The 26,803-nt window shown below is 40.4% G+C and overlaps 1 protein-coding gene and 1 pseudogene across 3 annotated transcripts in view; both read left to right on the top strand.

Moving 5' to 3' along the window:
- The first annotated feature begins 11,297 nt into the window (after positions 1-11,297).
- The window catches only part of Tgfbr1 (transforming growth factor beta receptor 1), a 57,685-nt gene continuing 42,179 nt past the window's right edge, over positions 11,298-26,803 (top strand). For 2 of the 3 annotated variants that reach the window (XM_046457307.1, XM_046457306.1), the window contains exon 1: positions 11,298-11,447. In XM_046457307.1, the coding sequence (XP_046313263.1) occupies positions 11,363-11,447 (85 nt within the window). In that variant the 5' untranslated portion in view covers positions 11,298-11,362. Of the gene's footprint in view, positions 11,448-11,950; positions 16,938-26,803 lie in introns of those variants that run through there. The other variant, XM_058578044.1, reaches the window with a different exon arrangement.
- Positions 22,502-24,719, top strand: LOC124101425 (glyceraldehyde-3-phosphate dehydrogenase-like; annotated as a pseudogene).

Below are 26,803 nucleotides of genomic sequence, written 5' to 3'. Positions count from 1 at the left end.
GACCTCAATGCCCCATCAATGAGGGTTGTTTTAGAGCTAGATCCTGGGATTAAGAGACGCAGTAGCTGAGACATGGAGGATGGTTGATTGGGAGGAGGGTGGTAATCCTTTCTGCCTGAGAGCACTCTCTTTTCCCATCAGGGATAGTGACAATCAACAGCTATTGCTCTCTGTCTGAGAAACATCCCTTCTGGTAACTGGAACCTGGTGACAGTTCCTTGGGGAACAACTTTTTTTGACTTCTCCTTAATCGCCAGTGCTGTATGGGTCTGGTGGGGCTGCCGATCACAGTGCCCCATCTGTTCTGGCCTCCCTCCAGCAGAGGCAGGCACTCGAGGAGGATTAGCCAATCACAGCAGCACCCTGAGATTCCGGCTGCAGGAGCTGATACCAGGCCACGGTTCTCAGCATTAGGCAGCACTGCATGCTGCACCCCATCATTGGAAATGGGGAGCAGGCATTTTTATTTTTGTGGTGGTGGTTGAACAGTTTTGGAAGCACTTCTGGCATTTAGTGGCCAGGGGTGCTGAACATCAGCATAACCCAGGACAGTGGTAAAGAATTGTCCCACTCAAGAGATTACTGGCTTCTCTATGGAGAAACCCTGACCCTAAGAATGGAAAGAGTCTGTCCCTGGGATTTTATTTAAGAATGTCTGGCAAGAGTGTCCTCTTCCCTTGAGTTCCCCAGCTGGGGTGAGCCCAAAGCCACTCTGGCCAACCCCTCCCACCCACAAGGGATGCAAGAAAATGTCTGGGGCTGGGGCTGAGGCTCAGTGGCAGAGCGCTTGCCTTACACACGTGAAGCACTGGGTTCAATCCTCAGCACAACATAAAAATAAATAAACAGAATAAAGATATGTGTCCATCTAGAAGTGAAAAAAAAATAGAAAATGTCTGAAGGAGAGAGCAAGGCCACTCCAAGAAAGGCTGAAGGGGCGATGGTGAGGCACAAGGGAGCTGGTGACATCATCTGCCCTTGTCTTTTTCTGTTATGACAGCCAATTTTTTTTTTTTTCTTAAGCACTCTTGATTCAGGTTTGTTTCTTTTGTAACCTAAAGAATCCTGGCCTAGAATTTAGGCCTAGAATCTGATGCTTCAAGAAGTGATGCTCTTCTTCCCTGGGACAGAGGGAAGGGACCCAGGTTTTAGAAAGCAGCCTTAACCCCATTCTTCCCCCACCTCCCTTTGTACTTTCTAAAAATAGAGAAAACTGTCCAGAAGAGGCCAGACTAGAAGTCAGGGTCTCAGCTCAAACAGCCTGCCTGCCATTAATTAAGTCAAATCTAAGCTCCTGTCTCTGGGATGGAGATGTGACCGTGTCCTTATTACTCCATCTTGCACTGGACCAATGCTGAGATACATGAAGGCCTAGGTTCAGGTCATGGGAACTTGTGAGCTGGCAGGGCCTCTTGGCTGCCTGATCCTGTTGATTTGGCTTTGAAGTGGGATGTGCCAATAGAACTAGGAACTCAAGACACAAACAGAAGGGCAGAGAATTTCCGGGGTGCTGAGACTCGTCCCCTTTCTTGCTGGCTTTTCCAGGTGAGGTTATATGTCAGCTCTCTGAGAGGTCCAATTTCCTCTGCAGACCATCAAGGGCAGTTGGCATCCCTCTTGGGCCTGGAGCATTCTTAGAGGCTCCTTGTGGCCAGGACACCATGATCAGATGAAGATGGGATCTTTTGTCCTTCCTCTGTTAGGCAGGAAGGATTTCTAGAAGGCTGGGACTTGCCTGACTTAGGGGAGGTGGGGAATCTGCTCACCTTTAAGTTTCCTTGATACAGAACGGCTGGCCACACCTAGACCCTCATCATGTCCACTCTTCACCTCTCACCACCTTCCCACTTCCTACCCCCATTGCACAGACAAACTTGAAGTCACTGTCAAAAAAATTATTTTTTTGGTGCAGCAGAATGCAGGCTTAACTACTGTGGGTATGAAAGGGAGTCAGGAAAAAAAAAAAGCTATCTGGCCACACAGTACAGAAAAGTTCTGCTTCTGAGGTTCTCTCCACTTCTCTAAATTCTAGCATGTTCTCTCCAGCACTTTCTCCTCCTCTCTTTTTCAAGCAGATATCTCCAAATGTTTGAGTTACTTTGGGAGAGTCTTTTTAGTGTTTCTGAATATTTTGTTTAATTTTCACTTGAACCAAGGATTTGCTCTCTACTGTCTCTGCTTCTAAGGGATTCCTTGAGTTTTCTTAACTTATGATCAGTTTTGAAAACATCCCACAAATACTGGAAATTGGAAGGGGGCTCTGTCCACATAAGAGTGTATTCGTGGGTGCAGACTTAGTCTTGGTTGTTATCCTTGCTTATTTTTTAACTGCTTGACTAGCCAAATAGAGCTGATTATATCTCTGTGGTTCTGCTGTGCTTCTGTTAAATCCAGTCATCAAAAGAGGACACTGCTGTTTGTATAATTCTGAATGTGCATGTGAATGTGTGTGTGTCTGTGTTCATAAAATTGAATTTGTGCTGGTCTCTGGCAAAGAGGCCACAGAGGCAAGCACTCTGTGTCTCGTGGTCTCCCCTCACCCCTTTTTCTTTGTGCTTTTTTCAGAACATGTCATTAAAGGGAAATTTGAGCCAGAGGAAGGGACAGTGGCAACCTATTGAAAACCTTCAATTTGTTTGGACCACAAGCAAATCTTTCCGATTGGACCAGGAGAAAGGCCAAGCTCCACCGGAAACCATGCAACAGTATGGGGCAGACGAATACAGAGGGAAGGTGGAGGATTTTAGTGGGGCAAGGCCTCTAGTCGGGCAGGCTGGAAACAAGGGAAGACTGGTAGGTGACAGGCAGCCAGGCAGTTCTGGAGTCTCTAACAAGGAAGCAAGATATTTTAATAGAGAGTAGCCCGCAGGTTCTTGAAAAGCAGAGAGACAACTTCATTAAGAAGGTGGTCTGTACAGAGAAAACACTCATCCTCTGGGCTGGGTTTGGGCCTGAAATTTCTGTCTTGGAAGTAGAAATGATAAGAGGGAGGCTGGGCCTGACCGGGAAGAATTGACAACACAAGGGACACCCGTGTGGGTAGGGGCCTAAGACCTAAGCCTAGTCACCAGCTGTGTCCTGGGGAGATTGTGTCCAGGAAAGGAGGCTGGGATGGCTCAGAATATCCAGGATCCGAAGGCAGGACTGGGAACTGCAGAGCCACGGACTGCAGCTGTGGACCACCTCTTAGGGCCAGAGGGAAGATGCTCAAACTGCTGGTCCCCAACCCTAACTCAGAGGGGCCAGGAAGCCCACATCTCACTGTAGATCTCTAATGGAGTAGGGAGGGTGATGACGCTGGATGTGTCTCCAGGGAAAACGAGGAAAGCAGCAGCAAGTAGGAACAGCTTAATGGACCTCAGTCCTTGACAGATCAACCAGGCAAAAAAGAAGCAAGGATTAACTCCCAGGATTAAGTGCACTTAAACACACACACAGACACACATGCCCCCACACACAGATTCACACATAGAATCTACTTCCATTTTCTACTTTCCATTGGACATTGATAAAACTAAACTTAAATTAAGAAAGAAATGAATTTCCTAAAGCAAATAAATGTTTATCCACAGGTAATATTCTTTATCCACAGTGTGTTTAAAATTTGACATTCATGACAAAAGTGTATGTGAAAACAAAACAATACAAAACCCCAAACCAAAGAAAATAAAACATTTTCCTGAAGCGAGCATTTGGGGGAACCAGCTTGAAGACAGGAGTGGGGGTAGACAGTCTGTGGGCATATTTCTAATGTTAGAGAGGCACAGCAACAATGCCAGAAGCTGACTTTCTCTGGTACTCTATTTGCAAAATAGCTTTTGTTTCGATCCTCTTGGATCTCTATAGTAGTTAAAAATGTGTTATGCTGTAACAGTGAGCCTGCTAGTGATTTTTAATTTGTATAATGCAGGAAGTCAGGTAGTAGGAGTTTTTTTTTCCTGGGAATTAGTAGATTGGACCTCCTCTGAAAACACAACAAACAAAACCCACAAATAAACAGACCAGTGAAACTGCAGGGGAAATGTATTGCTAACTGCGTTTATGAATTGGCAAGAGAGTAAGAGATTCTCAGGCCAAAAACCTAAGTGAAAGAAGGAATTCAGCAGAGCATATTGAGCGCTGCAGCTGGCTGTTGCTTTGAGGGTATTTATGGAACCAGATGAACTTGAGCTTCTGTTGTGAGGTCTCAGAGGGCACGAGGAATCAGGAGGCAATGATCAGGGCCATCCAAGGCCCCTGCCTACTTCCTCCCCTACAGATGGAACCCCAAAAATCTACACCCCCAGTGAAAGGATGAAGCAGAAATAACTACTAACCTCGTCAACCCTCAGGAGGTTGCAAGAATCTATGTGCTGAACCAAAAAGGAAAAATAATGTCATCGCTGAGAATTTACAACAAGTTATCTGTCCCTTTTGTAGTTTGAAGCTCAAATTCATATTGCCTATGTGTTCCAAACAACAAAGAAATGAAAAAAATTCAAGCCAATAATGTGATTTAGAGTAATTAGAGACTGGTGGTTGTCCAGGTGGCAAAACCCAAATGCAAAGCCTGGATAGAAAAACTTATTTTTATATGAGATCTCAGAGAATTTTCACAAATAAAATCTCAAGGAAAATAAGCAGCTTTCAGTAAAAAGTAACTGTAGTTATGAACAGGCACTGAGAATGACAAACGACAGCAGAAATAAGCCTACAAGAATTCAAATACTATCATCACACACATAGTTATTAGGAAATAACTATGATTGCTAGGCTGTTTTTTTTTAAAAAAGATCAAACTGAACAAGATAAGTTGGAAATCTGGAACTTGGGAATTAAAATTAAATCTTCATGGAGAAAAAGAGAAGATAAAATTTAACAATCAACTTCATTTAAAATTTTATTTATAGGATAAAAACTTACCGAGAAATAGCTTTGACAAATATTATGAAATTCTTCTACTTATAAAGCTACAAAACATTGTTGAGAGAAATTAAATACTAGAATAAATGAAGAAATATACCATACTCATGGATGAAAAGATTTAATATTGTAAAAATATAAATCATCCCCAAATTTACTCATAGATTCAATATAATTGCAATAAAAATCCTAGCAGGCTTTTTTTTATTAGAAAAATTAAAAACTATCACTGAAATTTACCTGGGACTATAAGTATTTGAGAATAGGCCAAATAATGTTGATGACAAAGAAGAACCAAGTTGGAGAATCTCCTCTAAGACTTACCATAATGTACAGTAATCAAGACTGTGACACTAAGATAGGCAATAGATCAGTGGAAAAGAAAAGGAAGTCCAGAAATAGACCCATAGATACACAAATGATTTTTGACAAAGGCACCAGTGTAATTCAATGGGAGAAAGGAAAGTTTTTTTTCAATAAATCATGCTGGATTAACAGAAATGTTAATATAAGAAGAGCTGAATTCAGGCTTCACTTTTTACATAAGAGTTAATTCAAGATAGCTTTTTAAGGGCTTAAATGTAAAAGCTAAAAATATACAACAGAGGAACACGTAGGAAGACATCCTTGTGATTGTAAATACTCTTTATATATTTGTCAAAACCCATCAAATTTATAGTACCAAGAGTGAACCCAGGGCTGGGTTGTAGCTCAGTGATAGAGCTCTTGCCTAGCATGTGTGAGGCCCTTAGTACCACATAAAGATAAATAAATAAAATAAAGGTATTGTATCCATCTAAACTACAAAAAATATATATTTTTTAAAAAAGTGAACCCAAATGTAAACTGTGTCAATGTAGGCTCGTCCGTTGTAATGAATGGACCATTTTGGTACTGGAAGTCAGTATAGGGGAGGCTGTGTGTGGGTAGAGGGCAGGAGATATATAGGAATGCTATATAATTTTGACTCAGCTTTACTGTGAACCTAAAACTGCTCTAAAAAATAAAAATAAAAACAAATAAACAACAAAATCAACCCAGAAGAAAACATCGATTGCCTATGAAGAAGAAACCACTAGACTATTACTTGATTTCACCTCAATAATGGAGGCAGAGACAATGAAATGCTATCTTCAATTGTTGAAAGAAAACAATTACCAACCTAGAATTATATCTGGTAAAAACATTGTTCAAAAATAAAGGTTACATAAACCATTTTCTAACATTTTAAACACCAAGATTGTTTGCCTCTAGTAGACTCCCACCAAAGGAAATTTGAAAGAATATACTTCAGGCAAAATGAAAGTGATTTGAGATGGCAAGTCTGAGAGGTAAAAAGAAAGTTCCAAAGAAAGTGGTAGAAAAGTATTTGCAAAAGTGGACAAACCTATTTCTCTCTTGATATCCATGCCTCTTTGCAATGTGGATTTTCAGTTCCTTTTATTAAAAAAATGGAGCCTGTTTCCCAATTGAATAGAAAAAAGCAAACTCCATTGCAGTTTCTGCTATAGTCTCACTCCACTCAGATCACTACTGATACCAGATGTGTTTGGGGTTTCTCCACACACCTGGCAACTCTTGGGTTCTGCAGCAAATACCAGCTGGGTGTCCTTGAATTCAATTATAATTCTGCATTATCTACTGGGAGATAGAATTAGACCCTACAGGTCAAGGGCTCAGTCCCCACCAATTTACCCTCTTCCTTCTGACACACCAGCTATAAATTAGGGTCTCTAAGCACCCTCCTTTGCTAGAGCAGCTCACAGAATTCATGTATATTCACGTATGTTTCTCACAGAGAAACATGTATGTTTACCACTTTGTTATAAGGATATTTCAAAAGATACTGAAAAAGAGACACATAGGCCCAGGTGTGAGGGAAGGATTGTCACTTCCATGTAGAGCACCACCCTCCAGGAGTCTATGTATTTAGCTATCAGAAGATCTCTGAATCCTGTCTTATGGGAGTTTTTAATAGAAACTTCATTATATAGGCATGATTGATGCATGAACAACTATGTCAAAAATGTAATTGGACAAAAAGGGAATGATCCAATGTTAATAATCTGGGTGGGAAAACTCAACAAGGCCTATCTGTTCAGATTCTGCAGCATTCCTTCATGGGGGTGATGGGTAGGACCCTTTCTCCAATGCAGTCTAATGATCTGCTATCAAGCAAGGTAGGCCAGGGAATTTCATTATGGCCAGTTCCAAGACAGAAAGATTAGTGTCTATGACCAGCTTCATGGAAGAGAAATTCTATGGCCTACCTTGGGAAGCCAGAAATTCTATGGCCTACCTTGGGGAGCCAGGAACCATGAATAAAACCCAAAATATATATGCATCATAATATTACCCCCCAAATTTGGGCTTGGTTCAATTCATGCCCCAAACAAACAGCAGGGTGTGGTAGAAATGAACCTAATGATGTGATGGTTCTAAATCTAAGACTCTAGAGGTCTTGCACACTTTCTCTCATTATCTTGGACCTCTGGACTGCCTTGTTAGCAAGCCCAAGCTAGCCTGCTGGAGGATGAAACACCACCTGGAGGCGCTGATCTAGACCATCACCCCAGTTAACCTGTCACCTGACAGCAGATTCCTGGGAGAGCTCAGCTGAGATCAGCTTAAATTGGCCTAGACCAGAGAAAGTGCTTAGCCTACCCACAGTCTCATGAGAAATAATACATGGTTACTACTTTAAGCTACAAACTTTTGGAGTAGACTGTTATACAGTTAAGAGTACCAAGATATTAGCAATAGCTTATATATTGGTATAAATTAATAATAACTTGTAGGTTAAAATAGAAATACAATATACAATAATAATGTCCACACCTGTAATAATATATAGAATGGACCTATGGCTAGAGGCAAAATGTTCCAAGGTTAAAAAATATAAGAGCTTTAGTTTTCTCACATAGTAAGAAATAATTTCAGAACTGGTTCAGTTGTTCCAGGAATATATAAGAACCCAGCCTCTCTTTTTCTCTCCACTATCCCTAGTTTCTGATGTCACCCTTATATTTAGAAGAGGCTATTGTTATCTCTAGGCATTGCAACTGTGTTCTAGGCAGAAAAAAAGTGAAAATGAGATGAGTCTGTTTCTTTTTTTATGGGGAAACAAACTTTACTTTGTAGAAAGTAAACTTCTGTTTGTGCCTGGTGGGCCACACCTGTAATCCCAGCTACTTGAGAGGCTGAGGCAGGAGGATCACAAGTTCAAAGCCAGCCTCAGCAACTTAGCTTAGTGAGATCCTGTCTCAAAATAAAATTGAAGAAAGAAAGGGGCTGAGACTGTAAGTCAGTGGCAAAGCACTTGTCTAGCATGTGTGAGCCCCAAGTTCAATCCCTAGTACTGTGATAATAATAATAATAATAATAATAACAACAACAACAAAACTAACATATTTCCAGCCATGAGCATACCTAGGTGCAAAAGCCTGTGGGAAATTGAGATTTTTTTTCTTTAACCTGGGTGAATTGCTTTCCTGAAAGAAATTAGTATCTGCTATAAAGCAAATGTTGGAATTAATACAGATTAGGCAACTAGTAGCCTCTGCTCTCTATTTTGGAGAAAGCATCTTACTTGAGGGAATAATCCAGAAGAAAAAGCAATAATATACTCAGCATAAAGATTGAGAGGAAGCATTGTTCAGGGGACAAGGAATTGGAGGGAGTCTTCTAGTTCTAGCTCCATAGCTGACTTGCTGGGGGATGATTCTCAGTTTCTTCCCCCTTGAAATTAAGTCATTGGAGTCAACAACCTCTGAGCTTTTTTGAGAACTTATGGAGACAGTGAAGGAATTAACATTTATGATGAATTTCTTATGTGCAATAGCTTATTTAGACCTCACAACACAAACATGCGTAGGTGTCATTATCCCACTTTATACTACAGAATGCTGAATCTCAAAGAGCTCAAGTAGCATTCATAGATCCAGATCTTGTGAGTGGCAGAGTCAGAATTCCAATCAGAATTTCCAAGCCTTCAAAGCCCTAGGCTCCTTTCCATGGCCTAAGCTTTCTCCAAAGGCAAACAGGCTCATTCATTTTTATTTACTGAATTTTAAATAAACCAGTGTCTTTTGAAGCGAATCTGGGCCAGGTGTAGCAGAATCACTCAGGGTGGAATGACAGTGTGTGTGGGGTGTGGGGTGTGGGTTAGGGGTGGGGGGCTAGTGTTCATTACAAATGCAGATTCCCACACTGCCTCCTGAGGAACTGAAGCTGACTTTCTAGGTCTAGCCCCAGGAATCTGCAGTAGAAAAAGCTCTATAGGTAATTTGGAGACACTTTAAAGTTGAAGAACCATGATTTTAAACTTACAATTTATTGTTCCATTCTAGCATAGCTTATTTATGGATCTGTGGCTCATGGAAATTTCCTTCTAATATCAGGAAGATAAAATTTAAAAATAGTCTGTTTCTCCTTCCTGTTCCTCAGTTTTCTATTGAGCACACTTGATTCCATGGAAAATGTTAAGGACCTGGAGGTGTGTCATAGAAGAGATCCTCACACTGATTAACATAGGATCTGTAAGGCAAAGGCAAGGATTAATATGAACTTAGATGCTGATTGGAATCACACAGAGCTGGAAAGGGGATGGGCAAAGGAAATGGCATTAACTAAATATTTACTATGTTCCAGACACTGTTCCAGACACATTACGTCATTTAAGGGACCCAAGACATGTGATTCAATCTCTTTTATTTATAAATGGGGTAGGTACTATTATTTTTTACATTTTAGAGATGGCTAGAGAAAAGCAATCACTTTCTGAGATGAAGCATTCATGCGTACAATAAAAATCTCTTGAGGTTTTATATCATGTAAACCACTGAGAACAGAACAGCAAAAAGGCAGTGTAAAAACCTCAGGTGTGACAAGGTCCGTCAAGCCTCCATTGAAGCCCCTGGAACTAGAGGCCGTCTCTTTGGACAGGGTGAGTCTGAGCCAAGGAGAGCTTGCTGCTGGTGGGCCTGGAGCCCCAGATAGCAGGCTGTAGGCCTCCAAGTTGCAGGAGATGCAGGCTGGGAATGGTTAACTCACTTGTTCACACAAATGTCCTAGCGTGAGGAGAATAGAGCAGGTCTCAGACCCCAGATCCAGTCCCTGAAGGAAGTCCCTCAGATAACTTGCTCAACGAGCAGCTCTACAGTAATTTACCAATCGATACTGGAGGCTGGTTGATTCCTACCAAGCTTTATTTAATTTCTAGTTCAAATCACACACAAAATAAAATTTTTTCCTTAAAAGGTTCTGCGGAAAAATGTTCTCTGTGCTATGGAACAGCCTCCTTGGCTGTGTTTGTGTCTGAAGAAAGGACTAGTCTGACAGGAAGAATTACAAATCTGGAGCTCATTTTGGCGTCCCAGAGGGAAGGTGGGTGGAGCGTCTCACAGTAAATTAGGAATTCAGAATGAAAACGTAGTGCAGTTTATTTGGGTTTTTAGTGACACCTCAGAATTATTACACAGGCGTGTCGGAGACAACTCAAAGTAATGATGACTGCTCCCCCTCCGCCCCGCCGGGGAGCTGGGTGCTAAGTAAGGGAATCCCTCTCCTTCGTGGGATGGGGTGAGGGACCCTCGGGTTCCAACCTGAAGTAGGTGTTAGAAGAAGGCAAGAGAGCGGCTTGGCTCCCCGTGTGGGTTTGTTCTGGAGAGAAGAGGGAGGCTACTCGGGGGTGTGTCTGAGCTCAGGATCTGGATTCTGAAGGTTTGGGGGCCTGGAATTTGGGGAGAGAGGCCAGGTTTGGGGTGGACACTAAGAGTAGTAAGAAATAGGTGCCTGGGTCGTATATGAATGACCCTGAGGAAGAGTCTTGGCGGAGATCTGTTGAAAGTTGAGGCATAGGTCTGGGGAGGGGAAGTTGGAGTAGATGCAGGGGCTGACCATAGAGCCGATCTGGGTGGCGCGTGTTGGGGGTTTGCTGATGCAGGGCTGTGAATGGGGGGGTCATGGTGCAGTTGGAGGTGAAAGAAAAGAGCGTCAAGTGGCCACAGTCTTTTTCCGAAGCAACTCACACAGAGACCCACCCATCGGCTCGGCCCCGCGCTAAGAGGGCTGAAGGCTCTGCCGGCCAGGGGCTGGCTAGACCCTGCCCCCACTCGCCTCCGAAGCCGGGAGCCGGGAGCAGCTCGGGCTAGGGCAGGGGTCTGGCAGCACGGCCCCCGGGAGTGCAGGGGCGTGCCCAGAGGCTGGCGCCCGCGGCTCCACATTGGCTGTCTGACGGGCCCGCGGGCGGGGCTCCGGGCCGGGTCCCGCTCGGGCGCTCTCAGCCGGCGGGAGGCGGGGCCGGCGGGAGCCCGGCAGCCAATGGGCGCGCGTCCCCGGAGCAGTTACAAAGGGCCGGAGCGAGGCCGCCGCGGCGGCGGGGGAGGTGGGGCGAGGCGAGGCTTGCTGAGGCGAAGCGGCGGCCGGGCCGGGCCGGGCCACAGGCGGTGGCGGCGGGACCATGGAGGCGGGAGCCGCTGCTCCGCGTCGCCAGCTGCTTCTCCTCGTGCTGGCAGCGGCCGCCACGTTGCTCCCGAGGGCGACGGGTGAGCGGCGGCGGGCAGGCGGGCGGCCTCGGGGCGCGCGGGCCGGGCCCGGCCTCTGGCTCGCTTCTGCTCTTTCTCAAACATGGCGCGGGGCCGGGGGCGCAGGTGGCGGTGCTGGGCCCTGGCAGCGGCCGCCACGCGAGCCGCAGGCGGGCGGGAGCGTGGGTCGGAGCGCGGCGGACGTGCCCGGCAGCCCGAGGCCGCCCCACTTGGGGCTTCCCGGGGGCGGTGGCGTCGGGAGGAGCCGTCCGAGGTCTGGGGCTGTGCCCTGGAGAGTGAGTGGGCGAGGGCCGGAGGTGTGAGGCTGGCGGGCACTGGCCGAACCGCTGCTGCCCTCCCGCTCTGACACCGTGTGGCTTTGCACTGGGCACCCCAGCCCCAGGCGGGTCGGGGCTGCCAGGGCCCGGGCGGGGTTGGGGTCGGCGGCGGCTTCCCGGCCCGGGTGTGGGCTCTGAGCCCGAAGGGCGTCCCAGGGCGGTGGGAGGGGGGCGCCCTGTAGCCCAGACCCCCGGCTCGGCTGTGCTGCCCTGGGCTTTGGCGCCGGCCCGGGCCAATCCTGCGGAAAGGGCTGCTTCTCCAGCCAGGGGGTGGTGGAAGGGGAGCTGCGAAGCTTTGTGTGAGGAGGCACGAAGATGCGCGGAATGTTTCTTCTTTTCGTGCGTCTGGAAGTGTTGAAGTGAGTCCAGTAACCAGAAGGCTACGGATTGTTTTCGTAGTAGAAACTTGAACGTTTGCTCACTCGGCAGGGTTTGGAATGTTTGAATGGGAATGACTCTGTGAATTGATCAAATGCTCTCATTTCCTCGAAGGAACATTGCTTGTGATGTTCCTTTTAATCAGTCACAGTATTTTAGAACCAGAAGTCTGTGTGACTAGTTTTCAAGGGAGAATGCTTGCGCGGCTTTCCAAAATATGAAATCGGGTAGTAATAAATGGTTGTCATCTACTCTGGCGAGGGTAGGAGTGAAAAACTTTTGTTAGCGACCGAACTAAAATATAGAGTCTCAACATTAGCAACTAAAATAGAGCAAAAGTACATTTCTGTTTCTGAAATCGGGTAGCAAATGTTGGAAAAAACAATCTCTTAAGACTGGAGATGCCAATTATTATTAATACTAATAGCTACTGTTTATTGAGATTATTATTTTGTAAATGCGTAAGGAACACCAAAGTACATTGATTCCCACAGCCAAACCATCAGGGCTAGTGGCTTTTGCCCCATTTTATTGTAGATGTGAAAACTGAGGTGCAAGGCAAGTATTTACCAAGTGTTCAAGTTAGAATTTGCACTTACTGTTCACTATTTCCAAAATCTATACTCCTGATATATACACCAAATTAGCATAGCCCATTTTAATTTTTCAATCATCTGATAGGCAGTTGATTTTATTACTCACTTTTTTATTTTGCCTCCACAATTTGAGTATCAAATTGGCTTTTCTCTGATTCCTCGCACATTCTTGAGTCCCTTTACACAGGTCTGCATTAGAGGAAACAATTGTGCTTTTGACCTTGGCATAAGGAGGAAGGCAGGATGACTGTGTGAATAAGTGGGAGAATTAATGTAATTATTCATCAAACAAAATAATATTTCAGTACTACTACTTGAAGAATACTTCACTCTTTTCCACCTACAAGTGTTTGTGGATTTAAGAAACAGTGTTGGGTTTAATTGGATGTTCAAAATATTTCTCCATCCAATCCCAGGAGGAATTCACAGCCTACGTGGGCACACATACAGTATAAAGTTGTTGTAAATGCTTATGTTACTTGAAGCCCAGACTACCTCCTCTGATCTGGTTAAGTTGATATTTCAGTTCTTCACTCTATACATTCTGAAGAAGTGCACTTTTTTTTTTTTTTAAATAATTTAGCTTCCCTGTTTAAGACTTGCTATCATTCCTTATTGTTTGAGGATCACTTTTGTATTTCTTTGCCCAGCTTCTGGTCTTTCCAACATAAATTGCTGTAGGGAAATTGGTTTATTGTCCCTGTTACACAGTTTAGTACCACGATATCTACATACATATCCCATGTGAGAATGCTGTTTACTTCCTTTATACCTAAAACTCAACTCTGCTGCCTTTTTTGACTTGTTGCCATCCGCTTAGTTCTGCCTGTTATCACCCACATCTAGTTGCTTTCCAGTGTTTCTCTTTTCTAGGCTTTTCCATGGGCTATTGCCAAGCTAATCTTCCTGTATCATCCTGTACAAATTTATAGGATATCCCATTTGTAGTCAGCACCTAGAGCAAACCTTGAGGCTTCTGATTGGGTCATCTTAGCGAATCCAATCAGAAATCTCACTTCTCACAACTGCAAACCCTCAGTTCCAGTAATCTCTATTTTCCCACTAACTCCAGATTGTTGAGCCTTTTCACTACATATTTAATTTGCATCTTTTGTGGAGCATGAGGAGAGTATTTTCAGTCTTTACTTCCTATACTGGTTTAGTTCTCTTTGAGCTCTTTACTTCCTTGAACCCTATAGCACTTAAAGCTTGTGCTGTCCATTTCTGCCATCTTGCACTGTTATTTAACTGCATTGGTGTATTTTAGGTACCCAGAGGGCAAGAGTCACACCTTTTCTTTCTTTCATGTCCTCAGAACCTAGTACTGTGTTTTATATCCTGTTCTGCATAAATACTTGTTGATTAAATGAATTCCATTTGAGCAGTCCTACTATTTTATGCTAGTATAGGTTATGCAATATTAATTTATGATTCTCTGTATGTAACCAGGAAATGTTATATAGTGTGATGAAAGAAGCAGTTATTTGATTTGGTTATTAGTCCCCAATTCACCTCTACTTTTGCAGAAAATGGGTGATAACCTATTTTGCCTAAATCACATGGTTGTGAAGATCAGATGAGAAGCTGTGTGCATATTTGAGTTTCAGGATACTCTTTTGTATTGTTAGTAGTAATTAGGACTGATGTTCAATCAGCAATTCCCATTGGGTCACTTATGTTTTGATTGGGTAAATATCCTTTCTGATTGATTTTTTTACCCTTGTAGTGCCAATTATTACATATTTTTAATTCCGCTCCTGTATAGAAGCATTAGTATTCAAAGAGTGAAATAGTGTAGGTTGAGTGTCAGAGGAAGCCTTCCTGGACACTGTGGGACTTAAACTGGCTTTGAAGTGTGGCTAGAATTCAGATAGGCAGACAGTAGGATTTGATGAGTATTAAAGTTCTTTAAGTTATATCCCCCACTGACCTGGGCCCTACTTTAGGACAGGAAATAAAAGCTTTTATTGACTGACTGACAAGTTACTCTTTAGTAATAGGTTTCTTATTCTGTACTGTAGGGTTTGGATGTATTAACCTCTATTCCCCCCCTCCCCCACCCCCAACCCCAATCCTAAAAACTACAGTAAATGGTTGGAAACAAAACAGAAAGGTAACATAGATAGGCTGAGTGATGGAAAATAACATGATGAGATGTCCGCCAGGCTTTCTAATGGTAAAGTCAAAGGTGTATCATCACTTCTGTTTACAGGTGCAAAAATACAACTCAGATTCAGTGAATTCCTCAGGGTTGCACAAGGGTAGGACTTGGCCAGGAACAATGCTTTTCTGATTCCAAATCTTGAAAATGTGAAGAACTCAAAGATGGAGGAGGAATAGGATTAGTGGGATGACCTCCCTAAGTGAAACTGGTCTTGAATTTCTCAGAATTTATGAAAAGTGAGTTCTGAAAAAAAAAAAAAAAAGTGAGTTCTGCAGTTGGGAGGGAGGGAGAATGATTATAGGTTAAAAGTTTTCAAAGGAAAGGTCAGGGTTTTTTTTCTTTTTTTTTTTTTTTCTTTTTATTGCTGATAAAAGGACACCTGGTATAGTGATTACTGATTGAGAAAAGTGAGTTTGTAGTAGTTTGGAAGACAATCTTGGGTTAAGTAGTATAATTGAGTTAGGCTGGATCTGAACAACCTTGGTTAGATTAGAATTTTAGTTGATATCCTTTGCTGTTGGAATTGCATAAGGGAATTGTTGTGATCAAACTAATCATGTGGAAGATAAATCTTGTTCTTGTTGCGGCAGGGGGGTGCTAATGTGGGGGTGACCCTTGCTGAAAGGTTCTAGGTCTGGTTGAAAGTTATCCAGATTCTACACCATTCTTGTAATGCCTTTATATTGCATCAGATATGCTCATGTATAATTGAAGTGAGTTTTGAAAATGCTGTTACCCTACGAATGGCCCTTTTGATATAAGAGCATATCTCTTTAGACCACAGAGCCCCCTGCAGATGTTGGCTGACCACATTCCTTTTGCTGTTCTTTTTGGTCATGTCTTACATAATGCAGCGTCCTCTGAACAGATGGACTGTGGTTTGATAGCATGTGATTGGGTCACATCTTTGCTTCCTGCTTCTGGAATTAAGGGCAGATGCTGGCATGTCTCTCAGGGATTTTTATGTTTTGTCTCATAGAACTAGCTCCAGGAAATTTTCTCAAATTTATGATCTATCTTGACCCAACCAAATTCTTAATTCATAGGCTATTATTTAATGCCTTTCTTAATTGCATTTTCTCAATGACAAATCTAAGCAGTTGCCACAAACATTAAAATTTGCTGCCATTCTGAATTGTATACATAGTTGTGTGGTTTGCTTTCAGCCCAGATATTACAGGTAGATTTTATTAGATGTCTGGTGCTTGCTTATCTTCAGCATGAACTTAAAATTGGTTGACTTGTCAGTTTTCTCCTTTTGGACATCCCTTATCAAGCACTAACAGGGTACATATGATTAGGTTTTGGGGTCCAATTTTATAGATCATGTTTGGCCTTTTATAAAACTGCTTGCTCATTTTGGCAACATGAAATAATTTCTAACTTTAGTAAGAATGACTTGCAGGCTGTGTACACATGGGTTGCTTTGACATTTCTTGAAAGAATATAATAATGTGCCAGCCATTCTACCTGCCTTATCTCATTTAATTCTCATAACCAACCCTGAATGGTAGTTGTGTAGTAACATACAAATTTTTTACTTACGTGCTGATTAATTCCCAAAAGATTATTTTTAAGCCCTATTGTTTCCAGGTCCGGGTGACCAGAAGATATCTGTGTTTTTCTGTTTTGTTTTTAAATCGAGAACCATTTACTGATCTTTTTATGTGTATATCTTCGTTTTGATGACATTGATTCTAACCATTCTTTTCAACTCTCTTTAACAATTACCAAAGATGTTAGTATTTTGTCTTTCATCCTTTGATCATAAATGTATGAAAGGAAGACCCTTCTTGAATTAGAACAATTGTAGACTAACAATAGTCCAAACTCTGAAACTCAAATGATTGTTTGTTACCATTAACTCCATTTGCCTGGATAATCAGAGTTGACCAGAGGAGTTTGTTCGTATTGGGACCTATTTTCTATCTATGAACGTTTATAAATAGAAGAGCATCTGGTTTCCATTTGACAAACAAGGAAACTGAGGTCATGCTGTTAATCAATGGAGCAGCCTGCATGTAAGCACTTCAGGGTAAGTGCTCTTTTGCATTTATTGTGCTGCTTTTTTTTTTTATACAGTAAATATATTGTTAGAGCTACTTCAGCAGGAAGGATGTCTTCTTTCAGCCATGGGAATTTGCTTCAGCTTGTCTTAATTGCAGTTTGGCTCTTTTGCAATGGCAGTTTACTCAGGTGTTTGCCATCTTTGACCTTATATTTTAAGATAATTTGAATTTCACTGATGAATTTCACTAATGATAGTTGATCGCTTATTTTTATCAATTTATATATGTTCATAGAAAACTTTGCTTGTGTAAGTAACACAAGCATGGAACTAGAAATTTGAACTACGGGGGAAAAATCTGTTATTAACAGTTTATCTTTTCCTGTCCCTGTGCATTTTTTTTTTAAGTAAAAATCATTCCACTTCAGCAGTTAAGCAAAGCTAATAAAAGTGGTTTTTTTTTTTTTAATGATGCTGAGGTTGTAGCTCAGTGGCAGAGTGTATGTTTAGCATGTACAAGACCTTGAGTTCAAATCTTAGCACAAAAAGAATTTTTAAAAAAGTGTTTTAATAATGAGCAACATGATGGGAAGTATTAAAAAAGATGAAACTGACTTGCTTTTAAGAAATAGCCTGGGCTTGGGGTTTAGCTCAGTGATAGTTATGTGTGTGAGACTCTGGGTTTAATCCCAGTACAGGGCAGGGGGTGGAGAGGAGAAGAAGAAAAAAAGAAAGAGAAAAGAAATTCAAGGTTGGAGGAATATAGTATATTCAGACTCAGTAATAGCAACTATGAGGACTACTTTACAGAAATGGTATGGGATTTGATCTCTGTGCCTTGCAGCATGGCAGGGTTTGGAGTGGATGACATCTGGAAGGGAAGTGTTCCTAGGCTGGGGAAGATGACATGTGTGGAGAAGTAACATGTTGCCTTTCAAGAATTTTAAAGAAAGAGTGAAAAGGTCATGATATAAAAAGGTAGGGTGAGAGAATTATCGGCCTTGAAAATTAGGCAGGTTGTTTAGTATGGAAAAAAAAATGTTTTCTTGTATGCCAGAGGAAATGGAGCAGAGGGGAGTTACCTAGGGAGGTTTGGGAGTTGTTTTGAAGGCATCTGGAATGGAGTAGAAGTGTGGCTCTGTGGCATTTCAAACATCAGAGGAGTTGATCTGTTCTTTGCATGCATGCTCTTATTCCCCCACATAATCTCCATGGCCTCCTCCCTCATGACTTGCAAGTCTTTGTTCACATGTCACCTTTTTCTCAGTGATGTTTACCCTGACTACTTTAAAAAAAATTGTTATTATCTACTCTGCTTTTCTGTTGTAACCCTTCCTTCTGATATCAGTATTTACTTACCATGTATACTTTCTTACTATGGTTATTGTTTCCTACTAAAATATAAACTTCATGAAAGCAGATACCTTTATTTTGTTCACTAATGTATTTCAAGTGCATAGAAAGTGCCTGGTGCATCATAGGCATGAGTAGATGTCTGTTAAATGGCAGTGGATCTCAGCTTTAAAAAGATAGTGCAGAGGGCTGGGGATGTGGCTCAAGCGGTAGCGCGCTCGCCTGGCATGTTCGGGGCGCTGGGTTCGATCCTTAGCACCACATAAAAATAAAATAAAGATGTGTCCACCGAAAACTAAAAAATAAATATTAAAAAAAAAAAAAAAGATAGTGCAGAAATCGGGGCTTGTGGTTCAGTGGTAGAGCACTTGCCTGGCGCTGAGTTCAATCCTCAGCACCACATAAAAACAAATAAATAAAATAAAGGTATTGTGTTCATCTACAACTAAAAAAAAAAATTAAAAAAAAAGATAGTGCAGAAATTAAGAAGGACATCATAAAAGGAAAAAAGTGAAGTTTTTACACCTGGAAGATGTCTTTAATAAGAAATTTGGTGAGAGAAGGATTAAAGGGAAATTAATTCTGGCTTGAGCGTGTTGAGTTAGAGGTAAAGGTAGTCAAAGGAATTGTTCAGTTGTCAATGAAGGTAAAAGACTGGATCCTGTTTGGAAAAGGGAGAGAACCTAGGCAAAGAGAGGACTTATCAGTATTTCCCTTTCACCTTATTCTCTTTTTCTTTTGGATTCCAGTGGCCCAAAAGACCACCTTACATGGTGTATTTTAATCCCGAAGTCCTAGTTTGGGTCTGGGAGCTCTGCTCAGCTCACCACAGTGTTCTTTCCTCCTAGGTTGCAGGTCCATGTTTTGTGTTTTCCCCCTAACTCCATAACACCAAAGCAGTATGTATTCAAAACATGATCTTTTGGTTGTACTAAAGTGAGTAAAATGTAGGTCTCTTGGGAATCTGCTCTAGTGTCTACTAAGATAGAACATGGGAAGTTTTCTGTTTGGAGGATGAGTTTATACTACTGGTCAGGTTGTAATTGCAGTGTTATAGATGTCACCTTAATTATGGCTTAGAGTTCTCTGATGGCTCTCTTATTAAATGAGTTTCCTGCTACTGTTTTGTTCCATGAGCCAAACACTGGTCCCATTGTAGCTCTAGAACATCTTTAATTTTCTGTTCAGATTGATCCAATCAAAGTTTGCTTTCTTTCCAGTTTTGAAGGCAGATTCAATTCATGTGACTTGGTTCCCAGCAATTTAATATAATCTTTGTTTATCAGAATAGGTGTCAAGGAGGATAACTCCTAACTTACATGGCCCTTGTAAAGATAGTATACAGCGATGTTTATGAAGTTCCTAGCACAAGCCTGACAACTGTTGGTATTAGATAAGTGAGAATTATATATTTAAATGAATAGAAGACTGACTTTTGGGAGAATTAGAAATGATTGGTAGTGAAAGACAAATTTCAGCTCAATGTGAAAAAGGTCTTTCTATCAAAAGTAGCTGTCATAAAAAATGGAACGTTATAAGAGAGTTTGTTAACTGTCATTGGAAATATCCAGATAAAAGCTAGATAATCTCTCTGAGAAGTTGTAGAAAAAAACTTGCATTGGGTAGTAGATTGGATTTGATTATGTTTAAGCTCTGTTTCTACTTCAGAATTTTGTACTTTTAGGTATAATCCCAATTTACTTGTTTACTATTGAACATACAGGCTAACCCAGGATTCACGGTTTTAAAATAAGCACTATCTTGTAATTTTCTTGTTGTATGATAAAAATTTACTTACTGATTGGCTCATGTTCCAGTCATTTTCCAGAAAAGGATTTAGTAAGCTTGAAATAAAAAAATCGATAATACCAAAACTGTGACCACAAAAGGTAAGAACAAGTCAGTAAAAGGAGAAGAAATTATCTATAATTTTAACTGAGGAAAGCTTTGACAATTTAGACTTAACTTTTACTTTTCTAGCAGCAAGGGCAAATAAGGAAACTTGATAGTTTACATAGTTCTCATTGCCTGTTATTGAGAATTCATGAGGAGCCTGCCACTTTGATTAAGAAACGCCAAGATTGCAACCCTCAGAGAATCTCTAAGTGGGTTATGAGATATCACTGGACCTGGCAGTGTTAATTCTCAGGCTTGGTTTCTTTCTTTCTTTTTTTTATTTTTTATGTACTGGGGTTGAACGCAGGCGTGCTCTACCACTGAGATACATCCCCAGCTCTTTTAATTTTTTTTTTTAAACTGTTATGCTGAGTTGCTGAGGCTGGCCTCAAACCTGACATCCTCTTGCCTCAGCCTCTTTAGTCACTGGAATTACTGGTATATGCCACCATTCCTGCTTCAGGCTTTCTTTTTAACATGTGTTGAGGGTCTGGTTTAGTACTACTGCCACCGTCTTTCTTGTCCAGTTTAAACTTCTGATTCAAGTGTGAACACTAGTCTTTCTCTCATGCCAATGGAACAGCTGATGTAAGGCTAGGATATTTAAATCAAGCTTTGCTAAAAGCTAGGGCATAATGAATAGAGAGCAACATGAAACTATTTAGCCTGGCTTACAAAGCATTTTCCTAATGTTCTTATCTTTTTGACCTATTTCCATTTGGCAGACATCATCAGAGTACTACCACCAAAGATGAACAGAGTCAGACGTTTACCTTTCTTCACACAGGCCCAAGTAGGCCAGGTCTAGAGTGTTTTTGCTTGGGTTTCCTGCTTAAAGAGCTGTGTCATTTCTGGCTGATGAATGTTGGGAATAATGACTTTAGGAGAAACCACACTTAATCAGAGAGTGTGGTCCTACCGTACCAGTCTCACAGTAACCCTATATTAATATAAAAGATACCCACATGCATTTGCATCAGAGGCATTCTTTGGTTAGAGGCATTCTGATTTGGGGGCAGAAAAACAAGCTTCCTGTACTTCGGTAGAATCTGTTGTAGAAGTCTTTGTATAGGACCATTTGGAAATAAAGTGAACGATTTGTTTTTATCACTTCATGATTCATAAGGATTTACTTTCCTTATTCTGGCTACTTTAAATCTGTTCTAGCGTTTCCTTGTTCTCACTGACTCAACAAGGAAAGGACTGAACCTTCCTATTTTTGTTGACATGCTTCAGGGTAACCATTCCATCTAGATTTCCTAGGTGTGAACCTCACTGATTACATAATAGTGTATATTTATAGTTCTAGGACACCTTGTGCAGGCATCCTATTACATTTCTACAATATAAGATTCTTAAATATGCATTGAAGTACAAACAGGTTCCATGAGAAAAACAAAACTGGCTCTTTTTTTTTTTTACTAGAAGCAAGAACTAATATACATATTTGTGAGCTCTGAACATGGAGGATATCTCATATACCTGAAGAGGAGGAACATGGAGATAGAAAAGCAGAAATCGTGGACTTTCATTTGTGTATATACACACACGTGCACACAAACACACAAAATATGTATGGTTTTTTTTTTTTTTTTTGGCTTGATGTATTCATTCCCAAATTGAACTATAATGTGCTCTAATTGAGGGTCTTTGTTTAGCACATGGCTGTTGATTTGAGTATTCTCCAATTGAGAAACTGACATTTTAATTTTGTTATTCAGTGTGCAACAGATTTAAATAAAAACAACAAGATGGTCTATTGTAGATTTCCTTCAACAATAATTATATGTAATTATTTTGCCAAAATAAACAAGTTAAAGTAGTTTTACTTATTTCATCTCATTTCACATTTGGTGAAAAAAAATAAAAATAAAAATATATATCCCAGAGGCAAGTTTGCTTGTGTTTCTCAATGAGAGAAAATAAATTCTGATTCCACATCCCACCAAAGCATTGTAAAATTAGTCTTGATACTGAAAATGTAATGTAGCGCTGCAGATTGCTTTCCTATTTCTTTTTTCATTATTTTTCTCTCCTCCTTACTTTCATTCTTTGCCCTCTTATTTTTTTATCCATGTATAAACTTGAATCTTTATGTTCTCAACACTCATTTTCCCCATGATTACAATTATTTCTTCTCCTTTATCTTTTTTAAAAAAGGCTACATAAATATTCTTCAAGCTAGATTGCTAGATTTCATCATTTAAGTTTTGTCAGATGTAGTTTACCCTTACTAAGGTAATCAGTTAAGAGTAGTATGTGGGCTATGTGCTCCTCCCTATTTGACAGACAGCCACATATTCTTGGGTAGAGCCAGCTGTGTCCCTGAGACATGGTGGTAAAGGTTGGTGAAATGGATTTGGCTATATTGGGCACTTGGTTATCCAACTCCAACAAAGTGGGTATTGTTTGCCATTGATGGCCCCTTCATTGACCTCAGCTACGTGGTTTACTTGTTCCAGTATGATTCCACACATAACAAGTTCAATGGCACTATCAAGACAAAGAACTGGAAGCTTGTCATCGATGGAAAACCCATCTCCATCTTTTAGGAGCAAGATACTGGGGTGATGCTGATGTTGAATATGTTGTGGAATCTGATGGTGTCTTCACTACCATGAAGAAGGCTGGGGCTTACTTGAAGGTTGGAGCTAAAAGGGTCATTGTTTCTGCCTTTTCTGCTGATGCCCCCAGGTCTTCTAAGGTTGAGAAGTACAGCTCCCTCAAATTTGTTTGCAGTGCTTCGTGTACCACTGTATAGCACCTCTGGCTAAGGCATGACAATCTTGGAATCATAGAGGGCCTTATGACCATAGTCCCTCTGGTAAACTGACATGATGCCATGGGGCTTCCCAGAATATCATCAGGGCATCCACTCATGCTATCAGGGCTATAAGGTCATCCTTAAGGTGAATGGGAAGCTCACTGGCATGGCCTTCAGAGTGCCTGACCCCAGTGTGTTTGTCACGGATCTGATGTGCTGTTTGGAAAAAGCTGCCAAAAATGATATCAAGAAGGTGGTGAAGTGGGCATTGGAGGTCCTCCTAAAGAACATCCTAGACTACACCAAGAACCAGATTGTCTCCTGCAACTTTACAATGACACCTACTCTTCCACCTTTGATGCTGAGGCTGAAAATACCTCTCATGCTACTTCAGCAACATTCTTGGGTTAACCCTTTTTAAACAATCATATTGCTAGAAAACTGCATGAGAGAAAGCTCCTGTGAATGTTCATGTGCCTATAGTGTACGTTGTGTTCTATCAGTGTTGCTTCCTACAGCTGTCTGAAGGCCAGTTCTGATTTTCTGTCCAACATCTAGAACATGAACTGGCACGTTGTAGGAGCTCAAAGAAATACTTGTTAAATGAATGCATAAACAAAATTTTAAGCATTTTATTAGATGTTGGACACTGATTCATTTTAGCCCTCAAATAATCTTCATTTAGCCCATAAATCTTCTGTGACTGAGCTATTATAAATTTAGGAAGTAAGTTGAAGAAATTTAGGCTCAAATAAGTGACTTCCTAAGGATTACTTAGCATATGACTGGGAAAGATAGGAGTCAAACTAAGTCTTTGTCTCTGAATTCCATGGACTTTAATCACTATATTCTTAATAACAAGGGGTCAAATTAAAATCTAATAAGGAACTATACAAAAGTATGTTTAGATTGGGGAAAAATAAGAAATTTAGTTATTGTTTTAACACGCACTGGTAGAAATAGAAGTTTCCCATTTCTTTTTAAGGCCTTGGGTAACATTAAGTGCACACATCTGCTTTCTGTGTTAACACACCACTCTCAACTCATTGAAGTGAAACAAAAATAAAAGAAAGGTCACTTGACAGAACCACAATCATAATTATACCATATTCAGTTTTAATTCCTACCCTTCCTGTTCAGTTAATAATGTGTCCATTTTCCTATCCTTAAACATGCTGTTAGAATATCAGTTTTGATGTTCATATAGTCTTCCATTTATGATTGTATCATAATTTATTCTGTCATCATTTTGTCATTCATACAGGTTTTCCATCATAAAATTGTAACAGACATTTGTGTGCTTATATTTTTGCTCTCATCTATTATTCAAATTCTAAGGATAAGAATGAATAGATTAAAAGGGATAAACTTTTAAAAAGCTTTTAGTGAATATTGGCAGATTATTTTCTAGAAAGAACATAAATTTTGAAATTAGTGTAAAATGGCTATACTCCATATAGTGAGTATGCTGAGTTACAGTTTTGAAGGAGCGAGGGGAAAAGGATGAAGCATGGACAGGCATTTTAATTTTTTTTTTTTTTATAACTTCAGTAGGTATAATATACTCAAGTGTTTCCAAGCTCACAACACATTTTTCAAAAGTATAAGTGAGTGTGTAATAAAGTCTCTTCCCACTCCCATCTTCTAGGCACCCAGTACCTTTCCTGGGAAACGAGGTTACCTATTTTTTTTGTACCTTCATAGGGAGATAATTTGTAGTGTACAGTATTTAAGCCAGTATCTTTCTCTCTGTCTTCTTTCCTTCCTTCCTCCCTTCTTCTTCTTCTTTTTTTTTTTTTAAAGAACTGATGTTGCCACATATCAAATACACTGTTCTACACAATGGTTTTTCACTTAATACATATTAGGTGAAACAGTCTACATTGCTACATATAATATCATCTTTTCTTTTTTGATAAATAACTGCATGGTCTTCCATAGTAGAATCATCATTTTACTTTCCCAGTTCTATTGATAGATACATAGTAAAGGTTAGAAACAATGTAATGTAAAAAATTAGGAAATTAATAACAGAATATAAGCTGTGTATATAATATGTACGTTTCTTCTGGTTCAGATTGTTTATTCATTTGTTATTTGGAACATGTCCTATTGCTCTCCATTTATATGAAGGGAAAGTTTTTTCTCTAGTGAGATCTATTACATTGAATGGGCTTGAGGGAGAGGTACCAATGGGGGAATTTTGGGTAGTTGAAAGGAGAGCACTGATAGGAAAAGAACTTCAAAATGAAAGGTGGTAACAAATGAAAGAAAATTTGTTTCTTGCCATTGGACAGCCTATTCTTAGCAAACAAATTTTGCTTCACTGTTTATTGAGGATCCTGGTGGTAACAACTACCTGCATGCCAATGGAATATTCTGCCAATGTTTATTTAAGAAACACTGGATTTATCCTATGTACCAAATAATGAACAAAAACCTAAAGATACAGATGTGCAAAAAAAGCACTCAGTCCTCACCCTGAAGAATCTCACATTTGGAGTTTAGTAGATTAGCAGTTAAAAAAAATGAGGGGTATTGTTATAATTGTAGCATCTTGAAGGTGTGAACCTACATTAAATTGGTTGTAAAATGAAAGCTTGGGTGTATGACTTGATATAACTTGTAAAATAGTAGTCTTGCTAAACTTACGAGTGTCAAATTTTAGACCAACCTGTCATTCAGTGCAGGTGATTCCTGTTTTAGGAAACAAAACTTACTATATCTTGATGTCATTGTTTAGGTTGTTTTTGTACTTTTACCACGTCCCCAACCTTTTAAAAATATTTTATTTAGAGACAAGGTCTCACTGAATTGCTTAGGGCCTCAGCCTCATGATCTGCTGGGATTACAGTTGTATACCAATACGTGTGGTGTGGTTTAGTGTTATAGTAAGATAAATGGACTTGGTTGCTACATCTATAAAATGAGGTATTTGTTTCCATAGCTAGGATAACTTTCAGTTCCTACTTTAATTATTTGATTTTCTGAGTGATATGGCAGATTTATATTCAAGGAACACTAAATATTTATCATATTGAACGTTTGTGGGATTTTGTACCCTGTTTTCCCTACCATCCTGGATACAGTTAACTGTAAATTGTCTATTCTCTTAAAATTTGTTGTTAAATCAGTTTCCCAAGTCAGCTAAGCAGATCTTTTATCTAGTACTTGTGTATTTTATTTTATTTTGAACTTAAATGAGAGCCTTTGTATTAGTCCCCTCTGTTAAGTCTCATCTTGCCATTGGACAGTCTATTCTTAGTACTATTTTCTTCAATATCATTTAACATTACATTAGCTAATTCCATGGACTGTAGGAGATCAGAAAATGAAAGTATTGTAGAAAAAAATAGTGGTTGGGAATCCAGGAGTGCCTCCATTCTTCTGAGATATGGATAAATATAATTTATCTGTGAAGATAATATTTTTGTTCTGAAGTCCTAAATTTGGTGTCAAAGAATCATTTAGATTAGATTGCTCTTTGTTTTGGCAAGCTCACTTTGACATTACTGCTGCAGGGTAACCCCAAGAGGGTTGAGCTGAGAAGAATCAATGAATGCTTGAGAGAGTAGGTAGTCAGGATTTTAGCATTGTCTACACAGATAAGCAGCATATTGAAAAAAGAAAAAGAATCTACATGATTCTTTAGCTGATGGAAGAGAGCCAAGAAAGAGGAAAGGTTTCCTTGAGAGAGGGGCGCAGCCTTGGGAGTGGAGAAAAGGGGGAAGGAAGATGACTCAGGAGAATGGCACAGAAGAATAGGTTAGATGATAGAAGAGATTGACGTCAGTACCTGAAAAGATTTGTTATACCTTCTGACTTTTCCTTTCACCTTTGCCAACAGTGGTGCAGTCTGCTTTTAACTGTAGCTCGGTGA

This window comes from Marmota monax, unplaced genomic scaffold (genome assembly GCF_021218885.2).
Source record: "Marmota monax isolate L192 unplaced genomic scaffold, Marmota_monax_Labrador192_F-V1.1 WCK01_AAM20220418_F8-fsc00069, whole genome shotgun sequence".
NCBI lineage: Eukaryota > Metazoa > Chordata > Mammalia > Rodentia > Sciuridae > Marmota > Marmota monax.
The sequence above is the reverse complement of the archived record's forward strand: the minus strand, read 5'-3'. Positions and strand labels throughout refer to the sequence as shown.